A 17,818-nucleotide genomic window follows, 5' to 3' on the forward strand; every position below is an offset into this window, starting at 1 on the left:
CTATTTTAAGTATTTATTAAATGAAAAAGACTAAACAAATATTTATACAATGGCATAAAATAACAGAAATTAAGGCAGCCCTTAAAAAAAAAACACAGCCGTCTAAAAATCTACACAATCATTTCACTGGAAACTGAAATAGAAAAGGGCACATTAAGAGGGCTGGAATGGAGTTCTACAGAGTTCTTCTCTTTCCTATTTTTTAGTGAACAGCGTCATCCATCCACAATGAACATGATGATCCAAGAATAGGATCCTCTTTGCCTTTCTTTTTTTCTTTCTTTTTTTGACGACTTCACAGTACCATCGTACTGTTGTAAAAACAAACAAAAAAGTACATTTACATAGAAACAAAACAATCCAAAAGAAAACGTTCCACGATCAAATTGTTGGATGCTCTCGTGTGCTTAGAGTCAGGCTCGCCGACAGGGGTGGGGGTGGCGGGGCAAACGGGTATGTTGCCCCGGGACCAGGCCCAGAAGTGGGTCCCCATGACATTGTATGTATTGGGTAGGGGGGTAGGGGGGCTTTTAGATGACTTTGTCCCAGGCCGAGCGAAAGCGGTCAGCGGCCCTGCTTACGGTAAGTGTCCATAGTCTCTCCAGGCGGTTGGCAGGTCCAAGGGAGACGACAGAGGGGGACAAAGGGGTCTGTTGTCCCGGGCCCAGGCAGAGGTGGGGCCCAGAATTGCTTCCTCATTACATTGTGTATGTATTGATGCGAGGGCCCTTTTCTATGATTTTGTCCCAGGCCCGGCCAAAGCTGTCAGCAGCCCTGGGCAGGTCTGTCAGTTATCGGTCAGGGAGGAGTCACAGCCTTGGCCACTCCCCCTCAATGGGACTCGAGATCAAGAAACAGCAACATGGCAGTCAATGTAGTGGCCTTTTTTTGGAGGGGAAGTGACCTTTTTTCGGGTACTACTATTCATTAATATTCCATCTTGGCTTCCATGGAGGGGAGTCTCTTGGTATCCCATGGCAACACAGGCGCAAAGGTGCTGATGTGGTGACATGACGGACAAGAAAATGCCAGAGGAGATGAAAGGAGAGGAGAAGAGAAGAGAAGAGAGGAGAGGAGAAGAGAGGAGAGGAACGAAGAGGAGAGAGAAGAGAAGAGAAGAGAAGAGAAGAGAAGAGAAGAGAAGAGAAGAAAAGAGAAGAGAAGATGCCAGAGGAGATGAGAGGAGAGGAGAAAAGAGGAGAAGAGAGGAGAGGAACGAAGAGGAGAGGAGAGAAGAGAGAAGAGAGGGGAGAGGAGAGGAGAGGAGAGGGGAGGAGAGGAGAGGAGAGAGAAGAGAGGGGAAGAGAAGAGAAGAGAAGAGGGGAGAGGAGAGGAGAGGAGAAGAGAAGAGAAGAGAGAAGAGGAAAGGAGAGGAGAGGAGAGAAGAGAAGAGAGGAGAAGAGAAGAAAACAGAATAGGGGAGAGGAGAGGAGAGAAGAGGAAAGGAAAGGAGAGGAGAGGACAGAAGAGAAGAGAGGGGAGGAGAAGAGAGGAAAGGAGAGGAGAGGAGAGAAGAGAAGAGAGGGGAGGAGAAGAGAGGAGAGAGAAGAGAGGGGAAGAGAAGAGAAGAGAAGAGAAGATTGGAGAGGAGAGGAGAGGAGAGGAGAAGAGAAGAGAGAGGAGGAGGATGAAATAGAAACACATGCATTCCAATCTCAATCTCCATCCACCACAGGCCTCAAAAAAGGCCTAGGGGTTTCCTAGCATGGCCATCCCAGGGTCGGCACCTCCATCTGGGCCGGCCTCCAGGCGAGCGAGCCGGCTCTGCTCCAGGGCTATGGCCTCCGCCGAGTGTTTACACTTCTCAGAGCCGCACTGGCAGGTGAAGTACTTGCTCTTGATGTCCCAGAAGCGGTCGCCGTAGTCAAACCTGAACGCACAGAGACACAGTCACAGCATGCACACACACACACACACACACACACACACACACACACACACACACACACACACACACACACACACGCACACACACACACACACACACACACACACACACACACACACACACACACGAGAGAGAGACCAACACTGGCATCAAACCATAGTCAAACCTGAACACACAGACAGACCAACACTTGCATCAAACTTTCATTCCTTTCAGAAAAAAAACCTCCTGCATACTGACCATTTCGCTGTTTTCTTTAATGCACGTTTGGGCTGACAGTATACAGCCGCAGAAAAAATAAGAGACCACTTCGAAAAGTTTTTCTGATTTTACTATGAATAGGTATGTGTTGGAGTAAAACAGAGGTTGTTATTTCACTCTATAAACTGCCCACTACGTTTCCTCCGAATTTCGAAATAAAATGTTCTCCACCTACCCTAGTTCCTGGCCTGTGTAGATGTCTCGGTGGATAGTTTATGTGTATATATATGATAGTATATATATATATACTCATACTGTATGATGTCCACCTACCCTAGTTCCTGTCCTGTGTAGATGTGTGTATATACTGTATTTGATGTCCACCTACCCTAGTTCCTGGCCTGTGTAGATGTCTCGGTGGATAGTTTATGTGTATATATATGATAGTATATATATATATACTCATACTGTATGATGTCCACCTACCCTAGTTCCTGGCCTGTGTAGATGTCTCGGTGGATAGTTTATGTGTATATATAGGATAGTATATGTATATATGATAGTATATGATGGTATATATATATTTGTTCTCCACCTACCCTAGTTCCTGGCCGGTGTAGATGTGTGTATATACTGTATTTGATGTCCACCTACCCTAGTTCCTGGCCGGTGTAGATGTCTCGGGAGCTGAAGAAGGCGATGCGTGGGAACCGCAGGTCCTGGTGCAGCATGAAGACGCGCACGGGGATCAGGTTGGGGTCGCACAGGTGGTTGATGAAGCGGCTGATGTTGCCGTAGTAACGGGCGTCGATGCAGTACACCTCGCCATCCTGCAGGGGGCAATCAAGAGACAGTTAATTATGTCTAACTGTTTAGATAAGGGGTATGCCACCATTTTGGGGCTTAATACAGTTAAAATCGTGGGGATTTCGTGGCTGGGGTTTATAAAGGTGGTAAAGTGTCTTATTTGTCATGTTAAGTGTTGTCGCTACATGCTACACGGATCCATTGACTTTCACAAGCTTAGCGACATACTCCCTCTTTTAACTTGCCTTAAAACAAGACAACGGCTTACATGAAAAATAAGACACTTAACCACCTTTATAAACCCCAGCCAACGATTTCAACTGCATTAAACCCCAAAATAGTGGCGTACCCCTTTAAGTTTTTTCTTTTACTTCAGACATGTAAAAGTTTCATCGTCTACCTGACATGTTTTGGCGGTATTACTTCTGTCTTCATGGAAAGTAATATCGTTGAAACATGTCAGGTAAAAGTCTATGAAGTCTATGGTCTATGAAAGGTTTGGTATGAATGTCTTATGAAACAGTCTCGAGTCCTTCATGCAAAGTGTATAACAGCTGCTATGAATGTGTAGTGCAGCGACTGGACAAGTAAAGTGTAACTGTATTTCTGACTGACTAGATGAGGTAATTCAGGTACCTTATTGTCCAGGTCAAAGAGATAGGAGTCATCTTCCCGCACATCTGCCTCCGCATCAGATATCAGCTCTCCCACATACCTGCAGAGACACATATACAGATATCAGCTCTCCCACATACCTGCAGAGACACACACATGCAAAACAGGATATGGACTTAGCAAGAACTCAGTTGCCTGTGTGAACAGTTACTCAGCAAGAACTCAATTGCCTGTGTCAACACTTACTCAACACTTAAAGATGCACCGTGTAATATTTTTAGTAGTTCACACATACAAACCAGGAAATGGACTTAGCAAGAACTCAGTTGCCTGTGTTGACAACTTGAACGCTTCAGTGATAACATTGGCACACACACAAGGCACACAAACACACACACACACACACACACAAACACAACCCAAAAATGCACACACATGCACACACACGCACACAACACTTACTCACAGATGCACACACACACACAAGCAAGCACGCACACACACACACACACAAACACACAAACACACACACACACCCACTCACATGCACACTTACTCGCAGATGAAGCTCCCTTGTGGGATGTCCTGCAGTGCTCGGACTCCCCAGCCCATCTTCTCTGTCCGGTAGAGCTGTAAGCGAACCCTGACACAACACAAACACACTTATAGTTATTGTCACAAAGCCGACTGCAGCTCCTTAGTAATTACAGTACTAAGTAGCCAGCCCATCTTCTCGGTGGAGTTGTAAACGAACCCTGAGACACAAAACAAACACACTTATAGAACAAGGGAAACACATACTCTGCGCTACTAGTAACAATCCGGTGCAACCAGCGTAGGACCAGACATTAGCAAAAAGGGGAGAAATCTGGTGCCACAAGGATGTCTTTGGGCTATTTCTTATTTATTTATAGTGCATGAGATGCTTTGTCAAAACGTTAGTCTAATGCACTGTAAATAAATAAGAAAAAAAAAAAAAGACATCCATGTTGCACCAGATTTCTTCCCTTTTTACTAATGTCTGTTGGTCTTCCCTTTTTACAAACACACTAAGCAGACTGAAGCAGATTACAGTGCTGAGTAGCCAGTCAAAGTGACTAGTGGGTAATGATGAAGAATCGTTAAAAAATGTGGATCACCACCAAAATGTAATAACTTATTCCTTTTGTCATTTCCAACAACTCAACAAACAGACAGACAGACAAACCAACACGACCGAAATCATAACCTTGGCGGAGGTAACGAGGACTCACTTGATGCCGGCCTGCACCACTCGGTTTTTGCAGGTGCGGTGGCATGAGCAGGCCAAGTTGCACTCGAAGATCAGAGGAGGCTCGATCTTATTGAACTCCTGCAGCAACCGCTGGTCCTGATGATACAGCAAGAACAACACATTGGCCTCCTTTACATCAGATATTTCATTCAAAATGAACTGAATTTCATTCTGAAAATAAAATTCAGGATTAATAAACATCATGTAAATGTAACCATTCAAAGTCATTAGCAGGAATGGTCCAACCAGTCCAGGGATGAACGTAAAGATGAATGTCAGCATACTGCTCCCGTGTTGCTTTATGTTTATTTCTCGAGATCGAGCTCGAGCACTTGAAAATGAAAGAAAAGCAACACAGGAGCAGTGTGCGGACATGCATTCATCTTTACGTTCATATTCAATAGACCTAAATTTTAAATTGGGATAGTCTCAAGACTTACACTTGACCTGAATCACACCTTGTCTCTTAGAACAAACACACAACGCAACACATCACTGCAGATATTATTTGAGAATACAGCACTGACCTTGTCGTACCAGCACCTTATGCTGAGCTGACCACAGAGGCAGTTACTGGAGGAGCAGTCGTCTGTGCAACTGCAATGCTGCAAAACAAACAAACAAACAAAAACAAATAAACAACACAAAGAACAAAGAACTTTGGCCAGATCAGCTGGTTCATTAGACTGGCTGGTATAAATAAACAATATGTGGCAGGAAGATAGGCTTATTTTTCAGAACCCTGCCCACCTGTAGATGCTAGCCTTCCTAACGCCAAAATAGCAGTTTTGGGGGCATTATCTGGGTAATTTACAGTACAGTTCACAGCCGCGATTAGAAATGGAATGCCCTGCGTACCCAAACACAGTGCGGAAAGGGCGGTAAGTATGAATATTGGAAGCATAGGTCATTTGTAGGTGTGTGATGTTGCGGTCGATGTTCATGGCTGAGGTTTTGCAGTTCTCCGCGATGTACTTGATTTAACTATTTACTGTATACATCGATACATTTCAATTATAATTTACACCTCTACCTCACCTGTAGGTGTGTGATGTTGCGGTCGATGTTCATGGCGGACGTTTCGCAGTTCTCCGCGATGTACTTGTAGTCGGAGGGGGAGCCCTCGTCGTCCACCGCGTTGACCGCCGGGATCGGCACGTTCTCGTAACCCTGCGCCACGTCGCTACAGGGGCACGCGGGAAGGAATACACAGGTGAGGCACAAATTTCGTTGTGTGCAGTGTGTACTTGTGTGCTGTGTGGCGTGTTGTGTCACAATGACAACGGGAGCTGGAGTTCGAGACTGAAAATAGTAGCGGTGTCAACAATAATCGATTCGGCGATGCAATGCAATGCGGGGCATGGACGATTCAATAATGCGGCAAGTTCCATAATCGATGCGGCAAATTTTTTTAAGTTTCAATTACTTCTGTGGATGTTTCGGGAGCAAATGAATGTTAAATTAAATAAAAGCACTTTAAAGCATTGAAAACTGTGAGACTGATACAGAAAACAGCCAATAACTTGTTGCTCAGTATCTGACTACTTGTATTGCCTCATCATGACTGATGAAACATTTGCTTTGCTTTCAGTAGAAATGTAATGCATTGCAATGCATTGTAGAATTGAATCGAATCGAAACCTCCCGAATTGTAATCGAATCGAATCGTGAGGGCAGTGCCAATGCACACCACTAGAAAATAGTCTAGTACAGTAAAAAAATCTTCACACAGTACAAGAGGTCACTAAATTAAAAGTGTGAGGACGCAGACATTCATCTACCTGCAAATGATCCTCTCTGTTCGCACGATGCGATTGGCTACGCCCCTCCTCAGCTTCCTGTTAATCTGGAGTGCCACCCAGACCGGCGAATCACATCGCGCTAAGGAGAGGGGTGTGTCCCCCTCGAGGTTCACGATGTCGATGTCCGCCCCTCTCGACAGGAACAACCTGAAACGACAGCAGCAGAATTGGGACTCTGGGTGCATTCCAATATGCTACCTTGGGTCCTCCACTTGTGCTTGTGACCTCGCCCCGCCCTTCCGGCCCCTCCTCCGTGGAGAAAACAATAAAGTTTCCCCGCTGTCAGTCTAGCCAAAACAATTTTTGGGGGACTATTCTTGATTCACCATCCAGTTTGCAAATGAGAAAATGACTTTACAATTGAGCTTTTTTTCAAGATATTGAAATATAATGCTGTTGTCAGTGATGTCATCATGACATATTACTTCCTGGTACAAGGCCACAAGCACAAGTGGAGGACACAAGGTCGCATATTGTAACGCACCCTCTATGCATCATCCCTCAGCTTGCAGGTGCATCACAGTGGGACAACCATCACTGAAAAGGAGAGGCTGGAGCACACTGCAGTTTAGTTTTCAAGACTTTATTACGTGCAAACACCCGAATAAGGTGTCTAGAGAAGTGTAGCAACACAGAAACGTTAGTCATGTGTTTGCTCATTATTAATTGGTTCCCGCAGAATTTTTGTTAGTCAAGGGCGTTAAAAGTATTCATTTTCTGGATTAGCAACTTTAGAAATTACTTTCACAACATGAAATCATTATCTTTTCAGGGGCCCTAGTCAAGGTGGTAGGAGTTCCTTGTCAAGGTGGCCGCCTTAGCAATAAAGTGCTGGGGGAAACCCTGAGTGCGTTTTAATATGTGACCTTGCCTCCTCCACTTGCTTCTTGTCATGATGACATCACTGACAACAGCATTATATTTCAATGTCTTGCAAAAGCCCAATTGTAAAGTCTTTTTCTCATTTGCAATTGGCATGGTGAATGAAAAACAATCCCTCAAAAGTTGTTGTGGCGAGGCTGACTGCTGGGAAACTTTATCGTTTTCTCCACGGAGGAGGGGCCAGGAGGCGGGACGAGGAGACAAGCACAAGTGGAGGAGGCAAGGTCACATATTGGGATGCACCCCCTGCTTAAAAACTAAGCTGCAGTGTGCTCCAGCCTCTTCCTTTTCAGTGACATAAACGAGGTCAAGTATAAAGGGACAGGGCTGGGTGGAAACCAGAGAGAAAACATGACAATGCAATGCCATCTAGTCGGACGATGGGAAAACCCTGTGCTAAAAACACAGCAAGAAAAAGAAAGTACATCAGTATGCAACCTCACGTTGTCCTAAGAAACCTAATCTTTCTATCATTCCAATGAATATCACTTGGCAGCAAATAACATCTCTTTTATTATGTGTCCAGCAACTTTTAACTTTCACATCTGAACATTTAGGGCATATAACCAATAGATAATACAAGGAGACAGACCCACAGTTTATAATAATACTGTAATTATATATAGATCTAATATATATTACCACATGAATATGATTCAATCAGATTTATACATCTCCACACAGATATGGTTTAATCAGATTGTTTAGGTTGCTATGACTTTATTTAAGATAAGGTTACAGGAAAGCACTGGATGAGAGAGACAGGGACAGATCAGGAAATAACCTGGAGTGGGATTCGAACCCGGCTACCTGTCGTAATGGTATAGTGCCTTAGGTGCCGTTTCCACGTAGCAGGATATTTTTGAAAAACGCATTGGTTTTGGCCTTCCGTTTCCACGTCAACAGAGTTTAAAATCCACATATCAAAAATCCGGCTTTAAAAATATCCCAATTGGGCGGCTAAATTGCACATGTTACAATGGAGTTTTTATTTCTATCTCCATGTCGCATTAGTTACAACTAAACAGGAGAAAAAAAAACTGGACACCTCAATTTCCCCCTAGGATCAATAAATGACACTCTACTCTACTGTACTCTACTCTACTCTACTGTAGCCTACTCTACTCTACTGTAGCCTACTCTACTCTACTGTAGCCTACTCTACTCTACTCTACTAAACGTTTCCTGTCTCTCCTCCAATGTCCTGTCAAAAATAAAGGCAAAAAAGCCCTAGAATATATATATATATTTTTTAAAAGCATTGACTCACGTGACACAGTCGAGGTAGCTCTCTCGCGAGGCTATGTGTAGTGGCGTGTCCCCGTGCATGTTAGTAGAGGACAGCGGACACCCGGCGTTGAGGATGAGCTCAGCGATCTCCGCACTGCCCGCAAACGAGGCCCAGTGCAGACACACATTCATCTCCTACAGGGCGAGAAGGAACAGGAAGAGGAACAACGAGGACATTGTCATTATTGCCATTGCCGGTTAGAACCGGTTTGATCCTGTTAAAAACGGTTTGATCCAGTCTAAACCCGTCAGCCTCGATGTGCAGTAGAACCCAAATGATGCTGTTTGTGCGTGTGTATGTGTATGTGTGTGTGCGCGTGTGCGCGCGTGTGAGTCTGTGCGAGAGTGAGTGTGCGCATCACCTTGTCTTTGAGCATGACGTCCGCTCCCCTGTCCAATAGGGCTCTGATGATGTCCAGGTGTGTGTGTGTGTGTGTGTGTGTGTGTGTGTGTGTGTGTGTGCGTGTGTGTGCGCGCGCGTGCATCACCTTGTCTTTGAGCATGACGTCAGCTCCCCTGTCCAATAGGGCTCTGATGATGTCCGTGTGTGTGTGTGTGTGTGTGTGTGTGTGTGTGTGTGTGTGTGTGTGTGTGTGTGTGTGTGTGTGTGTGTGTGTGCGCATCACCTTGTCTTTGAGCATGACGTCCGCTCCCCTGTCCAATAGGGCTCTGATGATATCCAGGTGTCGGTGTTCCGCTGCCCAGATGATGGGGGTCCAGCCTCCACTGTCCTGCAGCACACACAATAGGGAACACATACATTACACACATTTCAATCCGTTCCCTTCTTGGTGCCAGGATTTCCCCCAAAAGATGCTATTTTTATATAAAAATGTCAAAGGGCTGTGGCTTGACAGTGTTAACAGATTGCTAATTTGTAATAAGTAGGCCTAGACCTAATTGACTAATACCTACAGGGTATTTTTCATAGACCTAAATTAAACAAAAAGAAAAAAAAAAAAGAACCAAAAATCGATTTTGTGCCCTGTGAATCGATTATGTGAATTTCGATTCGATTTGATCGATTATCGATTAAAGCAATTATTTTACCCAGCCTTAGAAAAGACATCCGTGTTGCACCAGATTTCTTCCCTTTCTACTACTCATAGTACTCCTCGTTGCGTACCTGTGCATTGATGTCCACCAGTCCTATTATTATTATCATTACACTCATTATTATCATTACACTCATCACACTAGTACTATTAGTACTCCTGATTGCCTACCTGTGCATTGATGTCCACCAACACTACTCATAGTACTCCTCATTGCGTACCTGTGCATTGATGTCCACCAGTCCTATTATTATCATTATTATTAGTAGCAGCAGTAGTAGTATTAGTACCATTAGTACTCCTCATTGCGTACCTGTGCATTGATGTCCACCAACACTACTAGTTAGGCCTGGGTCGGTACAGAAAAGTCACGGTTCGGTACGTACCTCGGTACAGACCCCACGGTACGGTACATTTTCGGTACGGTACAGGGTAAAAATAAAAAATAAATTATAAAAAACTATTATTATTCTTATTATTATTATTATTATTGTTATTGAGCGTTGTCCTTGGGTAGGCCCTATCTTTTATTGAAAGGTGCTTTAAATATTTTAGACTACTATTATTATTATTGAGATATTATTATTATCATTATTATTATTATTATTATTACACACAATCAAAAGCCTATTCAATGCTATTAAAACAACAATCATTATATAGAATGCCCACATCTTGAAAAGGCCAGACACACTGGTTGTCAGTGTAGTTTTGACAAATTACTTCATTGGTAGTCTTATATAGATCTTCAAGGACATTCTTTACAGAGCTTTAAGGACCTAGCCTTTCTGTCACAGCTATGTACACATTCCTGCATTTGGAACACGGCTAACATTTAGGCTACATTGCAATGACGAACCAAATAAAAAAGTAGCCTATCACTTCGTTCTACTCGATTTTTCGGTCAAAATAGTTTATATAGCACAACACCTTTGAGAGCAGCTTCAAGGACAGGGGGGATGCCCTCACGCGACATTGGAGTTAAAACTTTTCAGGCAGAGGCTTCTTTCCTCGTGTCTTGTTAAATGTCAGGTAACACTACTGCTATTTATTTCACAAGATTAAGGAACGACATACAACTGAACTGATTAACTTGATTAACAGTAAGACCGTGTTTTTGTTTTTTCCATCGCGCTGGCAGGCTTGTTTTAAAAGTAGTCGCGTTCACTCGGCAGCTGATTAATTCGCTGTTATTAGGCTGTCGGCAACGTAGCCTATCGATTTAGAAAGACTTTGAACTAGGCTACTATTTAGCCTAATTGTCAAACACCAGTACACAAACTGCTCGACATGGCACAAGGTGTTGATAAACTGAAAATATAGGCTACTACTTCAGTGACATATTACACAGGTGGGCTTTCAAATCCCTGTCTCCCCATTCATGCTCGCATGAAGCCGAATGCATAATGTAGGCTACCTTATGCGTAGCGAATTTGAAGGCGGGTTTTGGATGGCAAAACCAATCGGGAGTGCACAGATACAGTGGTTACATGTGTTCTGGCCATACACATTAAAGAACTCCGACGCAAAGTGCTTGCTTGCGCGGAACTCTTCTCTCACGCGCCACAAACAGCTGCTGCGCTTCCCATATAATTTCATAGCGTACCGAATGTATTCTCCGTGGCAATGCGCGTATCGTTCCGTGACCCCCGTACCGAGGTCGGTTCGATACGAATACATGTACCGACCCGGGCCTACTACTCATAGTACTCCTGATGTAGTAGTAGTAGCAGTAGTATTAGTACTCCTGATTGCGTACCTGTGCGTTGATGTCCACCAGTCCTGTGCCCAGCAGCATGTTGACTATCTCCAGGTGTCCCAGCTTGGCGGCGTGGTGCAGACCCGTGGAGCTGTCCTCCTCCTGGCAACAACAGCGGGGTAATGATGTTTTAGTAGTAGTATTAGTATAATAGTGTTAGTATTAGCACATTAAAGTCCTATACTGACAACAACAGCGGGGAAATGATGTTTTAGTAGCAGCACATTAGAGGCCTATACTAAGAAGAGTAGCACACACCTCCTCCTCCTGACAACAACAGCGGGGTAATCATGTTTTAGTAGCAGCACATTAGAGGCCTATACTAAGAAGATAATCTAGGCTCTTCTATTAGATCAGGGGTTCCCAACCTTTTTCAACTTGGGGCCCACTCGAAATTGTTAAAAATGTTCGGGGCCCACTTCTGACCCAATTAAGAATAAAACTCAAATAAAATCAACAGTAGCACACACCTCCTCCTCCTGACAACAACAGGTTCACAAGCCACGTGAAAAACTCCACTACGGCTCTGACTATGAAAGGCTTACATAGTGCACACTTTGTGGCCTACTGTATTTGGCCTCCTCTCTCCCTCTCTCTAAACATTAAACCTTGCATTCCATTTTTTAATTCCTACTACTACACTGTTCCTGGTCTTTAATATTAAATTAGCAGTAAACCCCAATTACTATCAATGAAAGTTGTCTTTTGATTGAAGGCTTTTCTCTGTGTGGCGTGTGTGTGTGTAGCAGTATTAATTTCGTCAACCATGACTATAACTAAAATATTTTGTCAATGCCCTTTTTTGATTTTCGTCATTTAGACTAAGACTAAGACTAAATTGAGAAGGCAATGACTAAAATATGACTAAGACTAAAATTGTTTTTCGTCATTGTGACGAAGACTAAGACTACATTTTAAAAAGCTGACGAAATTAACACTGGTGTTAAATAAAATGTAGAAAAAGAGAACCAGTGTGTGAAGAAGGTTTATTCTGTACAGAGTGATATATGTTAAAATGAGAAGCAGTGTGTGGAGAAGTTCTATTATGTACAGTGTTGACTAAAATGACAAAAAATTGACTGAGACTAAAATTGATTTTCGTCATTTAGACTAAGACTAAGACTAAATTTGGAAGGCAATGACTAAAATATGACTAAGACTAAAATTGATTTTCATCATTGTGACTAAGACTAGGACTAAATAAAAAAGCTGACAAAATTAACACTGGTGTGTAGCAGGGTGTCACTCACGGCGTGGTAGACGCAGGCTCCGCTCTGTATCAGGTATCGCACCACATCTATGTGGCTGTTGGCGATGGCCTCCAGTAGAGGCGTCCTCAACGTCTTATCCTGCGCATCCACCCTCGCACCAGCCTACAGGAAGTGGAGTAGAGTAGAGTAGAGTAGAGTAGAGTAGAGTAGAGTAGAGTACAGTAGAGTACAGTACAGTAGAGAGTAGAGTGACTTTATTGATCTGTGGGCGCGCGTGTGTGTGTCTGAGAGAGTGTGTGTGTGTGTAGGGATCCTCAACGTCTTATCCTGCGCATCCACCCTCGCACCAGCCTACAGGAAGACAGTGGGACATACTCTTGAGTGTGTGTGTGTGTGTGTGTGTGTGTGTTTTGTCTGTGTGCGTGTGTGTGTGTGTGTGTAGGTATTAGGGATGCAAACGATTAATCGATTATTGCATTAATCGATTAAAAAACATTAATCGCAATTAATCGCCAATTCCACTGACAAGAGACCCAGGTGAAATGGGCATGAGAAGAGTGTGCGTGAAGAGGGATGTGAATAGTGGGAATATTTAAATCACCCTTGGATTAAAGAATTTAACTGTAGCATTTTATCTCACTTTTTAATATACATTTTTAGATTTAGTAGTTTTTTTTTGATAAACGTGGAGATTTCGGGGGGGAAAACGCCGCTTATCAATTAATCGTAAGTCGATCGATAAGGCAATCAACTAACGATTAATGAATTAATCGATAATTTGCATCCCTAGTAGGTATCCTCAAGGTCTTATCCTGCGCATCCACCCTCGCACCAGCCTACAGGAAGACAGTGGGACATACAATGGGACACATTTACTAAAATATCTATTTACCTAATGTACCACTGGGCCCCTGCTTATAAGCTTTTATTTAGCTTCACTTGGGGACCCTTCTCTCCAAACTGTTAAACCTTTCCATGACATGTAACTGGAAGTCAAAATAACGGTGTGAGGAGAGAAATAAATCATTCATTCATTCATTCATACTCTTGAGTCTGTGAGTGTGTGTCAGTGTATGTGTGCATGTGTGTATGTGTGTATGTGTGTATGTGAGTATGTGTGTGTGTGTGCGTATATGTGTTAAATGTGATTGAAAAGTGTAGTCGTGTATCCCTCACCTCCACGAGCAGGTAGCAGACGTCCAGGTATCCCCTCTGGGCCGCAGCGTGGAGGGCACAGCGCCTGCTCTGGGAGTCCGCCTGGTACGCCGGGTCGATGCCCTCCACTGTGGAGGCAAGCCAAGCAAAGGCAAGTTTATTTGTATAGCGCAGGCACCAACGTGGTGCCTGCGGGCGCCAGGTAGCCCTACAGGAGCTTCTGAGGTGCCCACCAAGGATGTAAATAAATAGTGACGACTACAAGATTTGAGTCACAGTTAATGCTTTTCTTAATTTAAATATGAGATTATTTCTTTATGGCCTATAAATAATATTTATTTATAACTTATATGCAAATTATCATTCAATCTAATGTGATTTGGGAATGAGGTCAAAACAGCAGTAAAGGATTTTGAACAAAAGTAGCCCTTGGTAGCCCTCAGACCCAGAAAGGTTGGGGACCCCTGGTATAGCGCATTTCATACACCGGCGCAATTCAATGTGCTTCACAAAAATAATAAAAGTAAAAACAAAGGAAACAAGAAAGAATTAAGTCAAAGAAAATTAAAACATTAAGGGGGGGGAATGGGGCTTTTGCCTTTTTATTTGAGATAGGATAGTGAAGACAGCAAGTGAGTGGGGAGAGAGAGAGACAGGGAAAGGTCAGCAAGCAAACCCGGGACCCGGGTCAGACGCGTAGCAGACGACTGCCCTGACAGTGTTTTTTTTTTTTAAGGGGCTTTTATGATTTTAATGGACAGGACAATGTGAGATGGTGAGAGGAAGTGAGTGGGAGAGAGAGAGAGAGAGATGGGGGAGGATGGCAGGTTTATAATTAAGTCAAGTTGGGAGGCTTTGTTTAAAAAAGGTTGAGAACCAGTATTCTAGAACAACTTACTGAGCATGAGCAGAACCCTCTGGACGTCTCCCTGCTTGGCTGCTGGGTACAGCTGCCGGGGGTGGAACCTCAGCTTCTTCTTCCTGACCAATCAGACGACAGAGGAAAATGAGTTATGGGAAACAGCGTTGACAAAATGTTCTAATATTCGATATACATTCAAATGTAGTCCTTTTGAATTCGAAAATGTCTCGAAATCCACTGAGTGTAGCTCACACTTTTATTCAAAGCAACTTACACTTACGTATTGAGATACATTGGTTACAGTCCCTGGAGCAATATGGGCTTAAGTGCCTTGCTCAAGGGCACTACGGCCATAGGCAGAGGTGTAGGGTGGGATTCAAACCAGCAACCCTATGATCTTAAGTCCCCCTCCCTACCCACTATGCCACTGCTGCCCATATATATGTCCGAGTCAAGAACCCCCTGGCCTCACCTCTCGGTGTCCTGTGTGAGGATGGCCTTCTGCAGCGCCGCCCTCCTGTCCCCCACCGGTATTGCGCTGGGGCAGATGGGTTTGCCATTGGGCAGGAGCAGAGAGGGGCCCACACTGTCCACGCTGTCCCCCTCCCCGGCCCCAGGGGTCAGGGTCTCCGTGGGGGCCACGCCAGAAGGGGGCGCTGTGCTGGGGGTTGTCGTTGGAGGAGGTGGAGTAGGAGGAAGGGGCGGAGGGGGAGGGAGCGCCTCTGGCGGACGAGTCATGCTGCCTTTGCCACGCATCCGTGCACTGCTGAACACAATGAGGTCAAGTCAGTTTCTTCACATGCACAGGTCATATAAGGAGATTGAAATAGTGTTTCTCTCCATCCCATGGCACGATATAGACATACACAGGAGGACTGACATTGACAAGACAGACAATGCACTGCAGGTCATACAAGGACATTGAAAAGTAAGAGAAGGTCGCACCTGACCATGCATTTGACTTTTTTATTGCACAGATGTGTTTTCGAAATGCGCACGCACACACACACACACAGACATATGCACCCACACCGGCACACAGGCACACAGGCACACAGGTAGACACACAGGCACGCACACACACACACACACACACACACACACACACACACACACACACACACTCTCCCACTCCCACTCACACTCCCACTCCCACTCCCACTCCCACACACACACACACACACACTCCCACTCCCACTCCTCACCTAACGGGCCTCTTGCCGTTGCTGAGCGCCCCCAGTGCGGTGAGCGGGGAGGGCAGGGAGGCTGAGAGCGAGAGGGAGATGGAGGTCGTGGTGGTGGAGGTGGTGGTGGTGGCGCTGACTACCGTCCTTCCCTCGCTGGGGGGCGGCGGGGGGATGGTCACCTCCTGAGCCTCTGACGCGTCCTCGCCGCAGTGGGGACAGAAGAGGAGACCGCCATTACTGTTGTTGTTGCCGTTGACACTGCCGCCACGGCCACCGTTGCTGCTGCTACCACCGCTACCACCTCGCGGCCCGCCCAGCACCGAGACGCAGCCCCGGTGGAAACGATGGGCGATGCGCACGTCAGGACAACACTCCAGAAACGTGCCCTGAGAGAGAGAGAGAGAGAGAGAGAGAGAGAAATAGAGAGAGAGGAGGAGAAGGAGTTTGAGTGTCAGTGAGCGAGTGAGTGAGTGAGCGAGCGAGCGAGTGGGCGTATAACGGTAGGGACACATAGGAGGCGAAGCAAAGAGAGGCGAAATCCAACCGTCATCAGGTCGTCGCGGCGAATCAAATGGAATGGAACAGTTATGTTGTTGATTTGATTGGGCCGCGGCAGGCGAATTCGCTCCTCATTTGCATAACATTAAACTTTCTTTAATAATTTCGCTTAGCTTCGCTCCTGTTCGCTTGCTTTCGTTTGCCTTCGGCTCTCTCATAGGAATGAATGGCAAAGTTCGCAAATTCGCGTGTATGTGTCCCTACCGTAAGTGTGTGTGTGTGTGTGTGTGTGTGTGTGTGTGTGTGTGTGTGTGTGCTTAAAGGAGAAGTCCAGTTTTTTGAACATTAAGGCCATTTTCTGAGTGGTCTGCAATGTTTTAGAGTCCCCCTCACCATTTATTTCATGTTTGCTGCAGTCTCTGTTATTTGGCTGATTTGGATTTGATCTCAACCAGCTTTAGAATGGCCGTCTATGAGCACCTGCAACTCTGTTCTTAAAATCACCTTAAACATTTGTTTTTGAAAGTCTACAGCTCACAAAGTGGTTCACTAGCAGTCCCTAACAAGTTTCAAGGTGAAATATGGCTTCTGTCATTTTTCATTTGCCATTTTGTGAAAGAATGTGAAAGTGAAACTTAATTTACAAATTGCTACATAAAACACACATAAAACACGACAGATGCCATATTTCGCTACAAAAATTGTTAAGGGACACCAGTGAATACTGCTGAACACTTGCTGAGTTGCATGTTCTTCAAAACAAATGTTAAAGGCGATTTTAAGAACAGACTTGCAGGTGCCCATAGACGGCCATTCTAAAGCTGGTTGAGATCAAATCCAAATCAGCCAAATAACAGCGACTGCAGCAATCATGATATAAACGGTGAGGGGGACTCTAAAACATTGCAGACCACTCAGAAAATGGCCTTAATGTTCAAAAAAGTGGACTTCTCCTTTAACACATGTATGCTTAATGTTATTAACAGACCGTAATGTTCTGTTACCCACTTTCATGTGTACCTTCTTTTATCTGTAAGCTTTGGCAACACTATTACCAATAGGCATGCCAATAAAGCATATCTAAATTGAAGTGGAGTGGAGTGAGTGTTAGTTACCAAGACGCAGAAGTATCCGCATCCTGGGCAGCAGTGGTGTTTGACCATGTGGGAGCGATGGGTCTGTGTGTGTGTGTGTGTGTGTGTGTGTGTGTGTGTGTGTGTGTGTGTGTGTGTGTGTGTGTGTGTGTGTGTGTGTGTGTGTGTGTGTGTGTGTGTGATAGTTACCGAGACGCAGAAGTATCCGCAGCCTGGGCAGCAGTGGTGTTTGACCATGT

At 44.7% G+C, this 17,818-nt stretch overlaps 1 protein-coding gene across 1 annotated transcript in view; it reads right to left on the reverse strand.

Annotated features, from left to right (window-relative positions):
* Positions 1-17,818, reverse strand: part of ehmt2 (euchromatic histone-lysine N-methyltransferase 2) — a 32,702-nt gene continuing 14,884 nt past the window's right edge. Inside the window, exons 11-27 of the mRNA XM_063186064.1 lie at positions 17,769-17,818; positions 16,006-16,373; positions 15,273-15,563; positions 14,837-14,919; positions 13,960-14,066; positions 12,823-12,945; positions 11,573-11,674; positions 9,385-9,489; positions 8,739-8,893; positions 6,566-6,733; positions 5,823-5,967; positions 5,312-5,389; positions 4,765-4,880; positions 4,068-4,154; positions 3,533-3,611; positions 2,744-2,919; positions 1-1,870 (exon numbers count right to left, since the gene is read on the reverse strand). The exon at positions 17,769-17,818 is cut by the window's right edge and continues 94 nt beyond it. Of these exons, the coding sequence (XP_063042134.1) occupies positions 1,690-1,870; positions 2,744-2,919; positions 3,533-3,611; positions 4,068-4,154; positions 4,765-4,880; positions 5,312-5,389; positions 5,823-5,967; positions 6,566-6,733; positions 8,739-8,893; positions 9,385-9,489; positions 11,573-11,674; positions 12,823-12,945; positions 13,960-14,066; positions 14,837-14,919; positions 15,273-15,563; positions 16,006-16,373; positions 17,769-17,818 (2,414 nt within the window). The 3' untranslated portion in view covers positions 1-1,689. The remainder of the gene's footprint in view (positions 1,871-2,743; positions 2,920-3,532; positions 3,612-4,067; positions 4,155-4,764; positions 4,881-5,311; positions 5,390-5,822; positions 5,968-6,565; positions 6,734-8,738; positions 8,894-9,384; positions 9,490-11,572; positions 11,675-12,822; positions 12,946-13,959; positions 14,067-14,836; positions 14,920-15,272; positions 15,564-16,005; positions 16,374-17,768) is intronic.

This window comes from Engraulis encrasicolus, chromosome 20, assembly GCF_034702125.1.
Source record: "Engraulis encrasicolus isolate BLACKSEA-1 chromosome 20, IST_EnEncr_1.0, whole genome shotgun sequence".
Classification (NCBI taxonomy): domain Eukaryota; kingdom Metazoa; phylum Chordata; class Actinopteri; order Clupeiformes; family Engraulidae; genus Engraulis; species Engraulis encrasicolus.